The following is a 17708-nucleotide window of genomic DNA, read 5'->3' on the forward strand; positions in this document are numbered from 1 at the left end:
TCTTCACCAAGTACGATTACCTCGGGTCGCTCTTAAAGGAGTTCCAGGCCGAGCTCCAGGTACCCCACACGGCGCCGATCGCATCGGACCAAGCGTGGTTCTGGTTCCTCGAGATGAAGTTCCTCATCACGTTCCTGCATCAAATGTCCTACATGGAGCTCGCGCTCTCGGCCACCAAGCCCGATACAATGACGACCTTTCAGTCGAACGCGGCGACGAAGGACCGCGCGCACTTGACCGACCGCGCCGAGATGTCGGCGCGCCTCATCTTCTTGGAGCGGCTCATGGAGTACGTGGCGTGGCTTGGTGACCAGCGTCTCGCGCTCACGCAGCCGGCGCCGCGCGTGCACCGCCTCGCCAAGCGCTACGGCATGAACGCCAAGGAGACGGAGCTTTTCCAGCTCATGGTCATCTTCCAAGGCTGCCAGTCGACCACGGTGCGATCACAGATGGTCGAGGAAGACGTGAACCGCAAGATGATGAGCTTCCAGCGCCTCGCCGGCATCTCGGAGATTGACATTGAAGAGTTCCACGACGACAGCCGCGAGCACGTCAAGGAAGGCACGCTCCTCGCCGACTGCGACAACTACATTACGATCCTGACGCTGTCGTCCATTTCAGTGCGTGTCATGCTTGGCCGGACGCTGTCGCCGTCGCAGATCCTCAAGCTCAGCCAGACGTCGCTCGAGGCCATCTTGCGCGAAGAAGGTATCGTGTACGAACACGTGCTCGAGCTCCAGGACGACGCAATGGCCGGCAGCGACAACGAGCAGCCCAACGAGCACGACGACAACGACGACGTGGTCGACGAGACAGAGGAAGCCGCGACCGAAGACGAGACGCCGCCCGACGACAGCATCGTCGCCATCGAAGAAGACGACGAGGAAGAAGTTGTCGACGACGACGACGATGACGACGACGACATTACGTCGGCGTACTCGTTCATCGGCAAGTACAAGCCGACCAAGAGCGCGCACGGCAGCAGTGGCCCGTCGCCCGACGTGCCGTTGCTGCACCATCTGACGGACAAGAATGCGCTCCTGCCTTACAGCCCTGAGAACCAGCTCGAGTACCTCGAAGACCGGTTCCAGGTCGTGGCCTTTGCCATTCGCGCATCGGGCGCTCGCGTGAAGGACCAGATGAAGGAAGCCGGCACCAAGCAGCCGTGGAACGACAACTACGGCACCACCATGTCGGCCGGTAAACGCGAGCTCAAGGCCAAGCAGCGCGTGCAGGACCGTCGCGTTGCGCACCGCCTCCAGCTCACGCGGTATTTTTTCGAGATTTCGAGAATTTCGAGTTTGACGTCTCAATTGCTTTTGTGTAGGACCGCCAACCTCGCACTGCCGCGCCTGGAAGAGATGGCGACCAAGTTCAAACTCAACGCGTTTGAGCAAAACGTGATTGTGATGCTGATTGGCAAGACGATCTCGCCCGTGCTCAAGAACCTCCTCGAAGGCGTCGACACGTCGGTCGTCCAGCGCATGGACGAAAGCATCACCGTGAACCAGATTCTGAGCGTCTTTTGCGACACGTTCCAGGAACAAGTCGCGCACCGCGTGACTTTTACAAGTCGGCGCGGCTTCTCCAGCGCGGGCTCATCAAACTCAACCGCGGGTACCGAGTCCTTGTTCACATAAATCGATTGTCTCACACGAACACTGTCGTAGGCGGTGGCACTCGAGCGGCGGCGATCTCGTGGACCAGCGCGTCGACTTGGATCGGCGCGTGCTCGACTGGGTCGTGGGCCTCGACACGGAGATCAACGAGCTCGTCGAAGGCTCCGACTTGTACAACCCCAAGGTGCAGCTGTCTCAAGTCGTGCTTCCCGACGAGTACAAGCACACGATTCTGAGCACGGTCACGAGCTACGAGCACTTTCGCGTCTACCGCAAGACGAGCGGGCTCGACCAGACGCTCACCTACGGCACGGGTCTCGTGCTGCTTCTCTGCGGCGCCTCGGGCACGGGCAAGACGATGACGGTCAACGCGGTTGCGCACCACCTCAAGAAGCGCGTGCTGCTTGTGGACTTTCCGTCACTCCAAGGCAAGGCCAGTCAGGACCGCGGGTACGTCCTACTGGATAGATACATGTATTGGATACATGGATGCTGATGGATCGATCGATATGTAGCGAGTGCGACGCGGACTTGCGCGGCTTGTTTCGCGAGGCCGACATGAGCAACGCGATTCTCTTCTTCGACGAGTGCGAGTCAATCTTCAAGCAGCGAGAAATGGGCGGCGACCGCCTCTTGAACGCGCTTTTGACGGAAATGGAGCGCTACGAAGGTAGACACCCCAACGCGTATGTATGGTTTTGGCTCATACGAACCAGGCATTGTGTTTTTGGCGACGAACCGGCCGTTCGATCTGGACGAAGCCATGCACCGCCGTATTACCGCCGTCTTCGAGTACAAGGCGCCGGACCACATCCAGCGGCGTGAGATCTGGCGCGTGCTCGTCTCGGACAAGCTCCAGACGTCGCCCGATATCGACTGGGACGCGATTGCGCTCAAGTACGAGCTCTCGGGTGGCTTCATCAAGGTACCGCCGACATCTCGACAAATCTTCCAACATCCAATGGAATATGGATAGAATGCGATCCTGTCGGCGTTGCTCAAGGCCATCGAGCGCAGTCCGACGTCGCCCGTCATCTCGCACGACGACATTGTGGCCGGTTGCGCGCTGCAGATGCGCGGCAGTCTGCACATGAAGACGTTTGACCACCGCGTCGTGCCGTCGACGGGTCTGGACGCACTCATCGTCGACGCGACGACAAAGGCGACCTTGGCCGAGATAGTGCAGTTTGAGAAGGCCCGCAACGTGATTTACGGCCAGTGGAATTTTGATTTTGGCCTCACGACCAAGTACAACAAGAAGAACCAAAAGGGCGTCTCGGCGCTCTTCCTGGGCCCGTCTGGCGTCGGCAAGGTGAGCGCCGCGAAAGCGCTCGGGTTTGAAGTCGGCCGCCCGCTCAAATTGCTGCACTTTTCGCAGCTGCAGTGCGACTCGGCCGCCGAGTCGCGTCGCGCGCTGCAGTCAGTCTTTGACGACGCGCGGCTCATGGACGCGGTCCTGGTCCTCGAAGGATTTGAGATGTTTGGCATTGACATGCACGGGCAGGCCGACCCGGACTCGCCGCGCTTCAAGCTCGAGGTCCGCCGCCTCATGGACATGATGGACACGTTTCCAGGCATTTCGATTCTGATTGCCAACTCGGCGCCGGGCCAGAGCATGAACTTGGACCCCGAGTGTTCGCGCCGGCTCAAGTTTGTGGTCGAGATGAAGCCGCCGAACGCGAGTCTGCGCACGCAGCTGTGGCGGTCGTTCTTTCCGCCGGCCGCGCCGCTCGCCACCGACGTGGACTTTAAGAAGCTGGGCGCGCGCTTTGAGTTGTCGAACGATGCGATTTCAAATGCGGTCTTTCGCGCGGCGGCGAGCGCGGCCTTGCGCCCCGAGGCGACGCGCATTATCTCGATGGCCGACTTGATGCACGCGGCCGAGACGGAGAAGAAGAAGAGCCGCGGCAACGCGCAGGACATGCGCGACCGGCTCTTTGCCTAAGTAAGTTAATGACGCATAAGCACACACAAGTCGATAATACCACGATCAAGCAAGTGGTCGCTTTGTACGCAATGGATCCTGGCCCGTCGACGCCATGTAGGAAGAAGGACGGTTTGCGATGGAGCTGTCGACTTAAGGGCATCCAGCCGACTCGCCGACGACTCTAGTTGGTCGGAACGCAAGCCAAGTAGAAACGACAACGACGACTTGTTCTAGGGCTAGAGTACGACTACGAGATCTCACGACGGGTGCGACGCCTTGGCGTACTTGGCCCGCGGTCGCGCGTCGAGGTCGGCGGTCTCGGCGCTGCGCTTGGTCGTCGGCGGCGAAATGGTGGCTGTCGTCGCCGACTGGAAGAGCGCGCGTTTGGCGGCGAGCAGCGGCGTCGTGCCACGCGGCAGGAGCAGCGCATGGCTCTTGCTCTGCGGCGTCGTGAACTGGTCCGCATGCTCGCTGTAGCTGGACGTACTTCGGCTCGTACTGCTACTGCTATTGGGATTCGTACTCGTGCTCGTTGCCAGGAGAGGACACTGGCGCGGCTCGTCGATCGTGTGCTTGCCGAGGTGCCCAGGCGGCGGGAGGCTGTAGCGCCACCACTCGTCGGCGGTGGCCTTGGGCGTCGGCGCCACGTCGGGCTCGTCGACGACGATGCGCAGCGACTTGCGGCTCTTGGACATCCGGCGGATCCTTTCTTTGTGGGGAGGTGTATTTAAGGCGAGTTCCGCACAGTAACTGCCACTCGTCGCACCGAGCCGACGCTCGACTACTCGACTCGATACAAATCTGATGCGTTCATGCTGCTAGCATTAAAGGTGCTGCGCGGGCTAGACGCGTGGCGCGGGAAGCCACTGGCGTCTCAAGGGGGTTGGCGATGGTGCACAAGGCGGCGGCGGTGGGACGACCTTTCTGCCCGCGCCGTTCCGAGACAAGATCGCGGCAAAGCAAAATCTTATCCGAGCCCCATCTTGGCCGTGCTATTGCGCGCATTCTATGCGCGCTGCGTGGAGGCTGCCAAGCTGCACAGAGAGCAGAGCGCACGTCTTGCCTTCCGTGATCTCGTCGTTGAAAGATTGTTGGCGCCAAATCAATACACACTATATTGGATCGTAAAGCACACTATATATATGTAGATTGAGGAGGTTGGAGGTAGTGTTACACCACGCAACCGTTCAGTGGTACGTATAAGAGACTGCAAAATGCCGTAAAACGGTGGATACAAGAGACACTGTAACATTGCATACGCGGTGGTATCGACTATCGCAGAGCATTGCAGGTACCGAGGACCAGCGACCGGAAGCAACCCGACGCCTGCCCCGATCGTCCTCATGTCCCGCGTGCTCGACCTGGTCAATGAAGCGCAGCTCGCGGTGGATGCGAATGAGAAGGTGACCGTGCTGCACCGGCTGAAGGAGGTCGTACTCGAGCGCAGCCCGCCACCGGGACTGCAAGAGTACGCGGCTGCGATGGACGGCCTTGCCGCCATGGCCAGCGAGCGCAATGTGAACGTCGCCAAGACCATCTGCCAGTTCATTGAAGATGCCATGGACCCAGCACGGAACGCGTCGATCAAGTCGCCGCCCGTGCTCTCCAAGACGCGCTTCACGCTCTTCCAGGCGACGGCTGCGGTCCTCACCATCAACGCCGGTCCCTCGGCCGTGCGCAAGGCGCTCAAGCTCCTCGACAAGTACGTGCCCGCGACGATCTTCTTTGTCTGGACACAGCCGCTCGACGCGCTCGACGAGTCTGTGTGGCTCCAAATGCTCGATACGATCCAGATCCTGCAACACATCATCGACCAGCTTCAAGACGCCGAGTCGATCCTGCTTGCTGCGCGCGTGCTCGAGACCGTCGCGCTCCACTTTTCGTACGCCACCGACAGCGTCCATCGCGACCCGGCGAGGTCCAACGTGCAGCCGGACGCAGTGCACCTCGCGATGATCCCGGCGTCGCACCGCTTTGTGCGCCCCGAGCCGCTCGCCGACCTCGGCCAGCACATTGTACACGCGCTCTGCAATCGCCTCTCGTCCGCGCCCCGCCACCCGATGCTTTCGTTTGGCCGGCGCGAGTTTGTGAGTTTCATCCACTCGATTAGTCTCATCGCGTGTCTGCGCACGGACTTTGCGCCGATCGTCGTACCCTGCCTCGTCAACTTCCCGTCGATCATGGACACGGTCGACGCGCGTGTCCAAGACACGCTTCTGCATGCGATCAAGGCCAACTTGATCAAGCTGCTCCGACTGCCGCTCCCAAGTGACCTCCAGGAAGACATGACAAACACGCTCATCGCGATGGACGCCTCCAAGCGGGCGCTCGAAGCCCTTAGCAAGTCCAAGGAGACGCGACGCATGTACGTGGCGGCGCCAACCGATGCGTCGCTCAAGAACCTCCGGCGCGACGACGCCAAGCGGCGCCTTCCGTTCGACGCGAGCAGCCTCAAGAGCAAGCGCGCCAAGGTCGAGGACGTCAAGCCGACGGCCATCACGGCCGAGTCGATCGTGAACCTCCCGAACGACCACGTCGTGCGCTTCGTCCTCGGCAACATGGGCAACTTGCCGGCGGTGGCGCCGCTGACCGCGTCGGGCGTCAAGCTCGAGCTACTCCACACGCCGAGCGCGCTCAAAGATCGCATCACGTCCATGTTGTCGCGGCTCGCGACGCCGTCGTCGGTGCTGGCGCTGGCCATGAACGCTAAGAAGACCGCCGCCGCGCGCCGAGACCCGCGCCTGCGGCGCGACAACGTCAAGACGGAGGCGCCGAGCCTCTTGCCGGCGTTCGACGACAACAGCCTCGAGTCGGTGACCAACATCGTGTGTGCGAACGCGCAGACGCTCGTCGAGCCCATCATTTCGGTCACGAAAGACGAGGTCACGCGCGAATACAACGCGATCCGCGTCAACATCAAGCCCGTGAGCGACGACTGGTGCCGGCAAATGGCGCATCTGAGCATCTCGCGCATGCTCGAGAACGAGTACGGCATCCTCACGAGCGGCCACGAAGGGCTGCGCGAGGCCTTGATCTGCCGCCTCGCGACCAGCCGATGGCTCTTGGAAGAGAACGCGCGCGATGCCAAGTCGATCCACAAGCTCATTGTCGACTTTGTCGGCGAGGCGCTGCACAAGCGGCACATGATCCTCGTCTCGCTCGCGTACCACGAGTACACGCGGTCGCTCTACGACAGCACGCAAAGCGTCGACCACGGCCGGTACCCGCGCTTGCTCCAGCTCGTCTGCGCGATGCTCTCGACGCGCATCGACCCAAGCGTCGCGGCCGACAAGAAGCTCTTTTATGCCATCTTGTCGCACTTTCCGGGTCTCACGAAAGATGTGCTCGCGATGCTGGCCAAGCAGCTCGGCGACGCAGCTGACAACCAGCGCCTCATCATGGGGGTCAGCGCGCTCCGCAACTACATTACGGACCGCGCGGCGGGGCAGGAAGCGTGCTTGCACATTCTTTTGCATTTTGCGACCCACGTCGAAGAGGCGACGCGCAACCTCACGATCCGGTGTCTTGCCAACCAAATCTACCCGCTGCCCAAGATGCACGAGATCATTGAGGCACACGCAATGACGCTCATGACGTCCCTCTGCGAAGCACCCGCGGACGACGCAGCCGCGATTGAGGACGACCAAGACGAAGCCAAGATCAAGATGTTCGACGACGTAGAAGAGGCGCTCACGACCCGCGTCCCGCTTTCACCGCGCCGCAAGTACTACCTCGACCGCATCGTGCAGCCGACTGTCACGGTGGACGATACGCTTCTGGCGTTTGCCAAGGAACTGCAGAAGGAGCACGACTTCAGCGTCGCGCCCGAGAGTGAAGCCCACGTTCTCCAGCGCATGGAGCTCTTCCTTGCGCTCTGCGCCAAGAAGCCCGAGCTCTTTGCGCATTTCGTGTCGACGTATGCGCGCGCGTCCCCGCCCGTGCAACACGTGCTCGTTACGTCTGTCGATAAGCTCATCAAGCACCTCAAGCAGCGTGAAGGCGACGCGGTCGTTCTCGCCCAGCTGCAGCCGTTCCCGGCAACCGCACTCGACTTTGTGGGCCACGTGGTGCGACTGCTGGTGTCGCTCTCGCGCGACCCGTCGACGCTCGTGGAGCCACTTCTTGCGCTCTACAACGCCCATGCGACGTACCCCGACGCGGTCGGCCTCTTGATTCCGATCGTGTCGGAGATGACGACCGACGTCTTCTTGCCGCTGCTGCCGCGCTTCTTCCAGCTGCCACCCGCGCGGCTCACGGAAACCATGACCAAGCTGCTTGCGCCGATCCCGCTCAAGGTCGATCCGACGGCGCTCCTCCTCGCGCTGCACCACGTGCCCGACGAAGCCGAGCGCCAAAAGCCCGTGCTGAAGGCGATTGGCATGTGTCTCGAGCACCCTGCTGTGTTTACGCCCGACGTGTTCCAAACCGTGATTACGACGCTTGTGCAAGAGTCGCCGATTCCGAAATTCACGATGCGCACGATGATCCAAGCCGTCCAACTCTACTCCAAGCTGCGCAAGCCGATGGCGTCGAGCCTCGAAGCGCTCGTCGTCCGCGAGCTCTGGACGATGGACGAGACGCTCTGGAAGGGATTCATGAAGTGCGCTGTCGTCGTCCAGCCGCACTCGTTCCCGGTGCTGCTGCAGCTGCCTCTGGAGCAAGGCCAAAGCATCCTCGAAATGGACGAAGGCAAGGACCTCCTCGAGCCGTTCAAAGCCTTTTGCACGAAAGACGACGTGGTGCTGACCGCCGAGTGGCGGACATACTTGGGTCTCGACGACGTCACGCTCGACGACGAGGTGGTCAAGGTCGACGAAGAAGAGGCGGTCAAGGCCGAACCGCAATCCGAGAACCAAGACAACATGGTTGATGTCAAGATGGAGGACGACCAACCCGACGCTTAACACCCTAATGTGGTTTGCGTTCACTTCTCCTTGACATGCTTGTAGGGGTAGGTGTGGGATGTTCGGACGTGTTTAGTTTTTGTCCGCCCTGGAAGCGGCGGCGGCTCTCTGTTGTTTCGAGACTTCGCGCAGGTCGTGGAGGAAGTTGGTGAACTGGTTCGGCTCGGCTTTGTTGCGTGCGATCTGCGCTTGGGCGGCGGCCATGACCTTGGCGACCTCTGCCGCGTCTTTGCCTGTCGCCAGCAGTAGCTGTACGGTACAGTGATCGACGCAGTAGAGCTGCGACTTGAAGACGGGTGTGGCGCAACCGGGCACACCACACGGCGCATCTTTCGCCTTCTTCTGCTTCTCCTTCTCGGAGTTGATGACGTGTGGTTGAGACTCTTGCTGCTGCTGCCGCTTGTGCTCGGCCATGATCGCTTGGTCGCGGCGCATCGCCTCGAGACGCTGCTCTTCCGAAATGCGCTGGCGCGCGAGGGCGTCAGCGGCTGCGTCGTCGTCGGCGGCTTTCCGGAGCGCCGCGATCTTGCGCTCGAGGTCCAAGATTGGCGCGGTGGCTTCGATCGTCACGAGCGATGGCAGTGGTTCGACTTCATGCTCGACGCGCTTGCCCTTGGCGTGGTATCGCTCGAAGCAGCCCGGGTTGCCCATCCAGCGCGCGCTGCAGTACTTGTCGCCGCAGCTCATGCACTTGCGGTCCGCGGGCTTGCCGCAGTCGGCGCAGAGGTTGTCGCCGTACAGCGCGGCTTTGGCTGCTGCGAGCTGCGTCTCGAGGCACGCGCCCACATGCTTGGACGCAAGGCGGCAGACCGTGCACACGTGCTTGCTGCAGTGGCGACAGACCTCGTCCGTCGCGCGCGCAGTACAGGCGACGCAGTGCCCTGCGCCTTCATGGAGCGGCTGCACAATCGGCTCCATCGCATGGCTCGCTTTGTTGCCGCGCGCGTGCGTTCGGTCGGCACAGTCCATACAGAGCGCGTCCTGGCACACGAGACAGCGCTTGATCGCAACGCGCTCTTCGCACTCGATACAGACCAAGGCTTGGGTCGGGTACGTCTCGACGACGTGGCGGGACCGGGAGCCCTTGGCATGGACGCGGACATAGCACTTGTCGCAATAGTCTTCCTTGCAGTCGAGGCACCGATGGCTGCTGTAGCGCGTGCACTCGACGCAGCGCAGCGGCGCCGCATGCACATGGTTGAGCGGCTGGTACGTGTGCCACGACAGCGCTGGCGGGTGCCCAATGCAGAAGCACGCAAAGCAGTAGTAGACGTAGTCGCCGCTGGACGTGCAGCACACGTCGCAGACGCGGCTCGCGCGTTCGTTCTTGCACAAAGAGCAGACGACGTTGCTCTCGAACGACATCACAGCCTCCGGCGCTTGGTTGCTCGACGCGAGCCATGGCCAACTCAAAATGCGCTTCTTGGACACGCGATCCAGGACCAGCGGCCGGAATGGCAGCGCCCGGCCATACTCGTCGATGGGCGGCCGACTCAGGCGCTCCTGCGTCGGCGTGTAGACGTAAAAGCTGAGCTGACTCGCTTCGACGTAGTGCTCTTCGTACTCGGACGCTTGCTCGGCGACGAGCCAGGCTCGGGAGATGCGGGCGACCATGCAGCGGTACGCAAGCTGCAGCACAATGGCGCATCGATGGCGGTACGCGACAAGTGCTTTGTACCACCGGTGCAGTCGGAGCATGCGAAACGTACTCTGGACGAGGATCGTGGCGCGAATGTACGCCAGGCAAAACTCAAGCCCGCCAATGCGGAGGTACAAGGCCGCTTGCCCGACCGAGAGCTTGCGGGTTGCCGCAATGTTGGGCTCCCAGAGACCGCGCGTCTGGGGTAGCACCGCGACCACCTACAGACGACCGTGGAAAGAGCAACGAGACAGGAAGGCTACCGTTGCGAGCTGGGACGGCGTGAGTGGCACGGCAGTAAGGGCGAGCTTGGGGTCGTGGGCAACGCCGTGGATGCAGTGAGAGATGGCGATCGCAGAGAGGAGGCAGCGTGCGAGGTGCTTGAGTTGCATGTTGGCAGCAATCACGGCGCAGCGCTTGAGCGCACTCTGGTACAGTTTGTACAGCGAGACCTCCTTTTCCTCGGTCGTTGACTGCGGTGGCACGAGCTCGGCACTCAAGTTGTCCGTGGCTTGTTGCGGCCGGCCGCTGTAGAGGCGAATGTACATTTCGAGCTGCTTGGTCGAGACCGGCACGGGCAGCTCCCGCACGGCGCGCACGAGGCTCAGGACGCGGCCTTGCTGGCCCGTAAAGTGCGCTGCGAGCGTCGCCTGCAGCACCTTCTCGGACGTAATGCAGAGAAAGCCGTGCTTCTCCGGGATCGGTAGCATGCGAGGCGTGAGCGGGTACACTCGGAGCGACATTGGCGGCCTTGGTCGCGGCGCCGCTTTGAGCAGCACCCTGTCTTCCTTGGTCCACGCCACGTTGTACAACGATAGCAGCTTGGTGTCTGGAATTAAATAGAACGACTCGATCGAGTGCTTGGCTTTGGCAAACGACGGCGCGTACTTGGCGAGCCCGAGTCGATGCAAGTAGACGCTCAGCGACATCCCCTCGAGGTCGAAGCCAACGTGCGCGATGGTTGCGCCGGCCGCTATCGTCGCGTGGACGTGCTCGGCAAACGAAAAGCTGTAGAGCAGCTTCCGGAACGCCTTCCGTCCGAGGAACATGTGGTAGGCGGCTTGGATCGCACGCGCCGCGTACTCTTGCTCAAAGACGTACTCGGGTGCATCCCACGAGACCGCAGCAGACATTGCATTGTAGTAGTACGTCCGGCTGTTGGGCTCGTCGACCGTGTGCCATCCAAACGGCATCTCGACCTTGGTGTACGCGAGCGTCAGCGCGGTATGGCGGTCCGGCGCCAGCGCCGATCGAAGCTTGTCGTACGCGAGCAGCATGGCCACGAGCGCCGACGCGTGCTGGCTCGGCGGCCGTGCGTACGACGGCAAGAGCAACGCCGCCTTGGCCTCCCGCAGGACACTGCGGTGGTACGCCGAGGCAAACACGATGTAATGGGCCTCGGCGATGGGCGCGATGGACACGCCGCTGCTTGGCATGACCTTGCGCGTCGACCGCGATGGTGCCATCGCGGCCGTCCACTGCAGCGTGAGCGGGCTGCGTGTCGCACTTGCTTGGATGCGCAGCGTAATAGAGCGCTGTCGGTCCATCCAGTGCGGGTCCCACAGCGCGCGCTCGCGCTCTTTCTTGGCGGCGCGGAGCTGTGTGCGGAGGTAGCTCTGGCGTCGACACCGCCCGAGGAACCGCCGGCTCGCGCGCTGGAGCTTCAAGCACGCCGCGTGGTGTGCAAGGGCGTAGCTTGGCCGCTCCCAGACCATGGTGCCACTTGGCGTGTGAATGTAGTACCAGACTTGAAACTGGTCGTGCCAGTCGGCTTCGTAGCCAAACCGGAGCGTGAGACTGAGTTCGTCGAGGAGCGCGGCGTGGGCGGCGGCTGCGGATCGCTCGGCGATGACCTTTTGCATGGCGTTGACGTCGTCTTCCCAGACGCGGCGCACACTCTTGCGCACTCGGTCGGCGTCGTACGAGGCTTGGAGGTGCGTGCGCAGGTGCTCGAGTCGGCTGGCGACCTTGCCGCGTGCGCCAGAGGCGCTGGACCGCCATCGCGCTCGTATGCATCGCAAGGAGGCGCGTCATGCACTGGCGCCACACCATTGGGCGGTGGGGCAGCTTGGTCATATGCGCCGCATGCGTCGCTTGGAGCAAGGCCGCCGCAATCGGCAGTGATGACGACGCGTGGGCGTCAGCCATGTCGATGACCGAGACAGCGAGAAGCTCGGCCATGCGTTCGACCGCGAACTGCAGCACGTCGCAGCAGGCTTGCAGCCGATTGGTCTCCGCCTTGGCGATCTCGGCGTCGAGCTTGGAGTAGAGAAGGTTGGGTGTATGGAGCTTGACGTCCGAGATCGTTGCGTGCAATCCGAAAAACGTCATGAGCTGGCACGTTGTCACGGGCTTGGCGCGCAGCGACTCGACGAACGAGAGCGCGCGGTACTCGTTGTTGGGAAAGTGGTCCAAGAAGAGACGTTTGATGTGCTAGACCCACACGAATCAAACGGCGAATCCGACAAATGACGTACCTCAGGCGAGTCGATGTAGAGGCAGCTGCGCTGCACAAAGATGGCCTTGACCTCACGCTCTTCCATGCGCTTGAGCGTCTTCTTGGCGGCCTCCATCGCCTCTTTGGCCGCCATGACGCCCGGCGCCCGTCGGTCTCGTTCATATTCCAACGTGCCGAGGAGCTCGGTTGCGGCGCGTAGCTGCTGGGCCGTCGTCTCGAGTCGGTGTCGCAGCGCGCGTGGCGGGTGTTTAAAGTCACGGGCCTCGAGCGTTGCCGCTTTGTGCCGCTCCGTGGCTGACATGACGATGCCCTTTTGGTGCGCCGCCCTCGCGACCGCAGTTGTATACGGCGCGTCGAGACGGCGGAAGGTGACGCTGCGCTCGGCCAGAAGGCGGCGCTGGGCGCGCACGTCGTCAAGCCACGTGCGATACTGCAACGCAGAGAGCAGCGTTTGCCTGCATTCCTTGTCACGCACCAGCGTCGTCACCTGCGACTCGGAGAGCGCGCGCAGACTGGCAACGCTCTTGCACCTACACCCACGCGTTACATCCCCCATCGTCTCCACGAACGTCCTACCCGAGCTTGAGGAGGTCGTCGTACAAGCTCTCGAGGCCCAGTCGCCGCAGCCATCCCGGTAACCCGAGGCCCACCATCGGGTCAAACGGGTCAAAGTGCCGCAGCGACGACTCGACGGCATGCGCGACGATCGCCATGAGGTCCGTGAACGCCTTGTACGGGTTCGCCACGCGGCGTCGCTGGATCGTCAGCAAGCGCGCGGCAAATCGCTTTTGCGCGTTTTGGCGCCAAATCCGCTGGAGGCGCGTCGCCATGCGTTGGCGCAGCGCGTCCCGCGTCCAGCGGGCGACGAGGGCTTGTCGACAGAGACAGCCGCGCCAGCACCTACCCATGGTGTTCGATCGCGCGCTGCCATCCGAGCACATTACCGCTGCAGTGTCGTCGCGTGTCGCCCGCGCGTGCGCATCACCGTCTGCGTCACACGCTCGATGGCCTACGCGTCACCCGATGGAGTGGTCTCTCAGAATGCATTGTTTCGTACCTGCACCAGCACGCGCCGCATGAAGGCACTCGCAACGCGATATCGCCGGGCGCGGTGGAGCGCCGCCACCACCCGCCGCGCACGCCACCCGCGTGCAATGCGCTGAATCGCGATCGCGGCGCGCGTCTTCTGGACGAACGCCCGCGTCCACGCGCCGTGCACCAGCGCTTGTATCTTGGTGGCGGCGGCATCGCGAACCTCGCGCAGCGCTCGGGCATCCTCGCGCAGGATGCGCTGCTTGCGGGTTTGGAGGTGCCGGAGCATGCGGCCAGGCACCGCTTTGCGCCACCAGAACTGCAGCCGCGTCGCGGCGCGCACCCGCCGAGCATGGTGGACCCGGAACCACCACTTGAGGCGGCGGTGCATCACGTGCTCGGAATGCAACTGAGTGCGTGTACAGCGCGCCTGATAGCATCGAATGGCGCACTGGAGGCGAAGGGCAAGCACATGACGCCGATGCTGTATAAATGCTTTCACGTAGCGCTGGAGCGTTCGCGCGTGCTGGTGCCGCGCCAGCCGATGCAGCGTCGCCGCCTCGTTGGCCTCGTCCGCGTCCTTTTCCCGGAGACACCCGAGGAGGAAGAACGTCGTGTACTCGTTGTTGCGCCGGTACCACGCCTTTTGAATCAAGAGCGCTGCCGAGATGCGTCGCGCCAAGTACGTTCGGATGGCCCGCGCCGCACGTCGTCCGAAGAGCCCGCGGACCATGCGTTGCAGCAGGAGCGTGGCTTGCCAGCGCGCTTCGACGAACCGCCGCTCGACGAGGACGACGGTGCGGACGAATTTCCGCCCGATGCGGCCGCGCCAACTGCGCTGCACAAGGAGTGCGGCCACGCGCAGACGCAGAAAGCGGCTGCGGCAGAGGTACCGGCGGATCGCGGCTTGCATGCGCTTGATGTGACGGCGCACCTTGTGGTACGCATGCTCAGCGATGCGCTTGCGAGCCAGCGCCTGGATGCGGGTCGCTGCGCGGCGCTGCCGCTGCATGAATTTGCGAAAGCGGCGACCGCGGTACGGCGCCTGGACCGCGATGGCCGCGGCCCAGAGCTGCCGGCGCTCGAGTCGAATCCGCAGCGGAAGGCAAAACGCCAGGTGCAAGCGCGGGGGCGCGAGGTACATGTCGCGCAGAGCGCCGTTGACAGGACACGCGTCGTGGAGCTTGTAGACGCGCTGGAGAGCAAAGTACCGGCGAACGCATGGCTGGATGCGACGCGCAGCGACATCACGGGCCATATAGAGGTCGGTCCGCGTCGTTTGGACCCACTTGACGTACCCTTTGTGCAGAAAGGCCTTGACCACGAGCGCCATCGCGAGGCGCATGCGCTTGAGCGCGGCTTGGCGCACAAAGGCGCCCATGCGGTCGTGGTACCGAGAGCGCTCAACGAGGCCCTTCCACTGCACCCACGCCACACGCTGCTGGTTGACCTCAAACTCTTCGAGCCATAGCGCCATCGCATGCTGAAGGCGGTCGCGGCAGTAGCCCACGCCGCCCGGCAGCTCGAAGAGAAACTTGAGCGGCAGTTTGTTGCGCATCAAGTGGATGCGGCGGTCCATCTGCACGCGCAGCGATGCTTCTTGGTCGCGCAAGGTGTGCAGCGCGGTGCTAAAGCCGCGCATGAGCGTCGCATGCTCGGCGACTGCAAGCGCATCGACCGCGGTCGTCGACGTGGAGTCGATGGGACACGAGAGAATCGCGAGAAGGCGCTGTCGCTTGTACGCGGCGCTTGAAATGTCGAGCGACTCGTCGACTTGGTCGTTGGTCGCCTCCGTGGTGCGGACCACGAGTCGTCGCTTGGGCGCGGGGACGTAGACCAAACTCTGGAGCTCGGGGTGCTGTGCAAAGCTCGAGTCTGCATTCGCGTTGGTTCATTCGACAAAGGGAAGGGAGCGTACCGAGGATGACCGGGCGGATATCGCCCCACGGCGTCGGTCGCAGTCGACTACACACCTCGATGGATGAGACGTTGCCGTCAAGTGCCATGCTACCTCTCGGCCGACCGGCGAACGCTCTCGCGGCTAAACGGGAGACTCATTGGCATGTGGTTCGTCGCCAGCATCTCGAGCATGTGGTCGGGTGGCAGCAGGAACGGCCGGCGATCCGTCGGCAGCGAGCCTTCGTAGAGCGACGAGGGCATGATGATGTTGGGCGTCACGGCGAGCGCGGTGGTGAGCTTGGACCCCTTGACCGCGCGGCTTGGCTTGCGGAGCGTGCGGGGACGCATGCTTGGTGTCGCAGCACGCGACGACGTGGCGGCATTCGAGAGCGGACGCTGGAACGGAAAGTAGACGTGGGGCACGCCATAGCCCGCAAACCGTTGGTCGTACTCGTACACGGGGAGGTCGTCGCCGCGTGCATCGAGTCCCATGACGTCGCCTTCGTTGCCAAACAAGACAGATCTACGCTGCACTCGAGTCATAAAGTGCAGAGGGAGAGGGTATACCGCATCGGTGTGTGCCGGCTTGGCGGCTTGGACCGCGACACGACGGTGCGGGGCCGTCGAGCAGCGGCCGCCGTCGTCGTCGTTCTGCGGTCTTCTTGCTGATTCATCGAAGTCACGGGGCTGCTCGGTCGCACATCGGCTGTGATCTTGCGCTTCCGCAACTTGACGGGCGCGGTAAGCACGAGGAGCTCCGAGTGCAGCGAAACGAGGTGACCGAGCCCGGTGCTCGTCGTCGGGTACGGGGCTAAAGAGCAGCGGTAGTGCGAGGCGAGAGCGCCACGACAGTACCTTCCATGAGCATCGAGATGACGAGACAGCAGTTGACATGGATCTTGCGCGTGTCCATGGACGAGGCCTTCTTGGCATGGCGGCAGTGGTTGACGATCTGCAGGAGCGCGTCGACCAAGACGTCCGAGTCCAGCTTGAGCTGCCGCTTGAGGCTCGCGTCGCGCTCCATGAGCAGCCCCAGCGTACGCGCTGCCATGGCTAGTCCAAGGTACATGGGATGCGCTTCGGAGAACGTACAGTACCGCGGGTGAGCATCGGGTTGGCTTGGTTGCGCAGGATACCGATCGCGTCGTTGACGAACGACGGCCGGCCTTGCAAGACCGCGTCGTCGACGTCCACGCGCAGCTGCTTGGCGCAGCCCGCGATCCATGCCACGTCTTCTTCCGGCGACGGCTGCTCCCTCGGCGTCGGCCGCTTTCGCCCCGCCATCGCCAAAGATACCGTGGCCTTTCACCCAGGCTAAAAACACGCTCACTGCGGTGCCATATAGCAATCTACCAGACAAAAATGGCCAAAGCTGCACCATCTGAAGACGTACATCACTGCGCAAGATGCTTGACATAGTGTACTTTCTCTGAAGTCCATGCGAGATCGCACCGCGTCGTCGTCTATGGCCGGGTGGACCCCAAAGTTGCGTGCGCTCAGTCGCGAGACAAGTGTTTTAAACGATAAACATCAACTATGGAATCGGTACAAGTGATTAAAACGTTTTCGTTTTCGATTGACACAAGATTTGACAAAGCGAGCATGCTTGCCGAACTTGAGCAGCGCGTTCAGACGTGGAAGGTGCAGTGGGCCTCCGAGATCCTCCCAGGTCTCTGGCTCGGCAGCGGCAGCGCAGCCTCCAAGCTTGAGTCGCTGCAGCGCCAGCGCATCACCCACGTGCTCAACGTCGCGGACGACGTGCCCAACTTCCATCCCAACGCGTTCCTTTACGGCAACCTCGGCGTCACCGACTTTGGCCAGGACGTCGGCATCCGCCGTGTCTTTCCGACAGCATTCGCCTTCCTCGACGACGCTTTGGCCCACGACGACGGACGCGTCTTGGTGCACTGCGCAGCGGGTGCGAATCGGTCTGCCACCGTCGTTCTCGCCTACCTCATGCACGCCAGAGAGATGTCGCTGGCCGATGCGTGGGCCCATGTGCGCAGCCGCCGCCGAGGCATCTGTCCGCTCCGAGACAACCGCCAGGAGCTCTTGGCGTTCGAGCTGGAGCTACTAGGATGCAACTCGTTCCCGTCGCTCGACGCCTTTCTTCAAATGCGATGAATTGAGTGCTCGCTAGCTCAGAGGTGAGCCAGCGAACTTTATGTACCCCTGCGCTGGCTTTGGCGACGCGCACTTGTCGCTGCCCATCTTGGCTTCTGTCTTTGCC

The 17708-nt window shown here is 62.5% G+C and overlaps 5 protein-coding genes across 5 annotated transcripts; 3 read left to right on the top strand and 2 right to left on the bottom strand.

Moving 5' to 3' along the window:
• Positions 1–113: 113 nt before the first annotated feature.
• SPRG_04948 (hypothetical protein) lies at positions 114–3564 on the top strand (the record flags this gene model as incomplete). The annotated part of the gene is made up of 6 exons (XM_012344086.1): positions 114–1270; positions 1328–1630; positions 1671–2069; positions 2135–2289; positions 2336–2544; positions 2596–3564. The coding sequence occupies 6 exons, from the start codon at positions 114–116 to the stop codon at positions 3562–3564; spliced, it is 3192 nt and encodes a 1063-aa protein (XP_012199476.1).
• A 212-nt stretch (positions 3565–3776) lies between these two features.
• On the bottom strand, positions 3777–4273 carry SPRG_04949 (hypothetical protein). Its single transcript, XM_012344087.1, has one exon. The coding sequence runs from the start codon at positions 4239–4241 to the stop codon at positions 3804–3806; it is 438 nt and encodes a 145-aa protein (XP_012199477.1). The 5' UTR covers positions 4242–4273; the 3' UTR covers positions 3777–3803.
• A 559-nt stretch (positions 4274–4832) lies between these two features.
• SPRG_04950 (hypothetical protein) lies at positions 4833–8455 on the top strand. The gene has a single exon (XM_012344088.1). It carries the CDS (start codon positions 4890–4892, stop codon positions 8448–8450), a length of 3561 nt encoding a protein of 1186 aa, XP_012199478.1. The 5' UTR covers positions 4833–4889; the 3' UTR covers positions 8451–8455.
• A 7-nt stretch (positions 8456–8462) lies between these two features.
• Positions 8463–16762, bottom strand: SPRG_04951 (hypothetical protein; the record flags this gene model as incomplete). Its single annotated transcript, XM_012344089.1, has 12 exons — positions 8463–10310; positions 10353–12056; positions 12085–12522; positions 12567–13077; positions 13124–13447; positions 13492–13556; positions 13605–15454; positions 15498–15544; positions 15591–16001; positions 16046–16289; positions 16334–16531; positions 16576–16762. 12 exons carry the CDS (start codon positions 16760–16762, stop codon positions 8523–8525), a joined length of 7767 nt encoding a protein of 2588 aa, XP_012199479.1. The 3' UTR covers positions 8463–8522.
• Positions 16763–17063: 301 nt separating this feature from the next.
• On the top strand, positions 17064–17618 carry SPRG_04952 (hypothetical protein; the record flags this gene model as incomplete). Its single annotated transcript, XM_012344090.1, has 2 exons — positions 17064–17535; positions 17609–17618. The coding sequence occupies exons 1-2, from the start codon at positions 17081–17083 to the stop codon at positions 17616–17618; spliced, it is 465 nt and encodes a 154-aa protein (XP_012199480.1). The 5' UTR covers positions 17064–17080.
• Positions 17619–17708: the final 90 nt, after the last annotated feature.

This window comes from Saprolegnia parasitica (genome assembly GCF_000151545.1).
Source record: "Saprolegnia parasitica CBS 223.65 unplaced genomic scaffold supercont2.16, whole genome shotgun sequence".
Lineage (NCBI taxonomy): Eukaryota > Oomycota > Saprolegniomycetes > Saprolegniales > Saprolegniaceae > Saprolegnia > Saprolegnia parasitica.

What these genes read in the sequence shown, in the direction of transcription:
- SPRG_04950 (XM_012344088.1), top strand. Translation starts at nt 4,890, where the DNA reads ATGTCCCGCGTGCTCGACCTGGTCAATGAAGCGCAGCTCGCGGTGGAT.
- SPRG_04949 (XM_012344087.1), bottom strand. Translation starts at nt 4,241, where the DNA reads ATGTCCAAGAGCCGCAAGTCGCTGCGCATCGTCGTCGACGAGCCCGAC.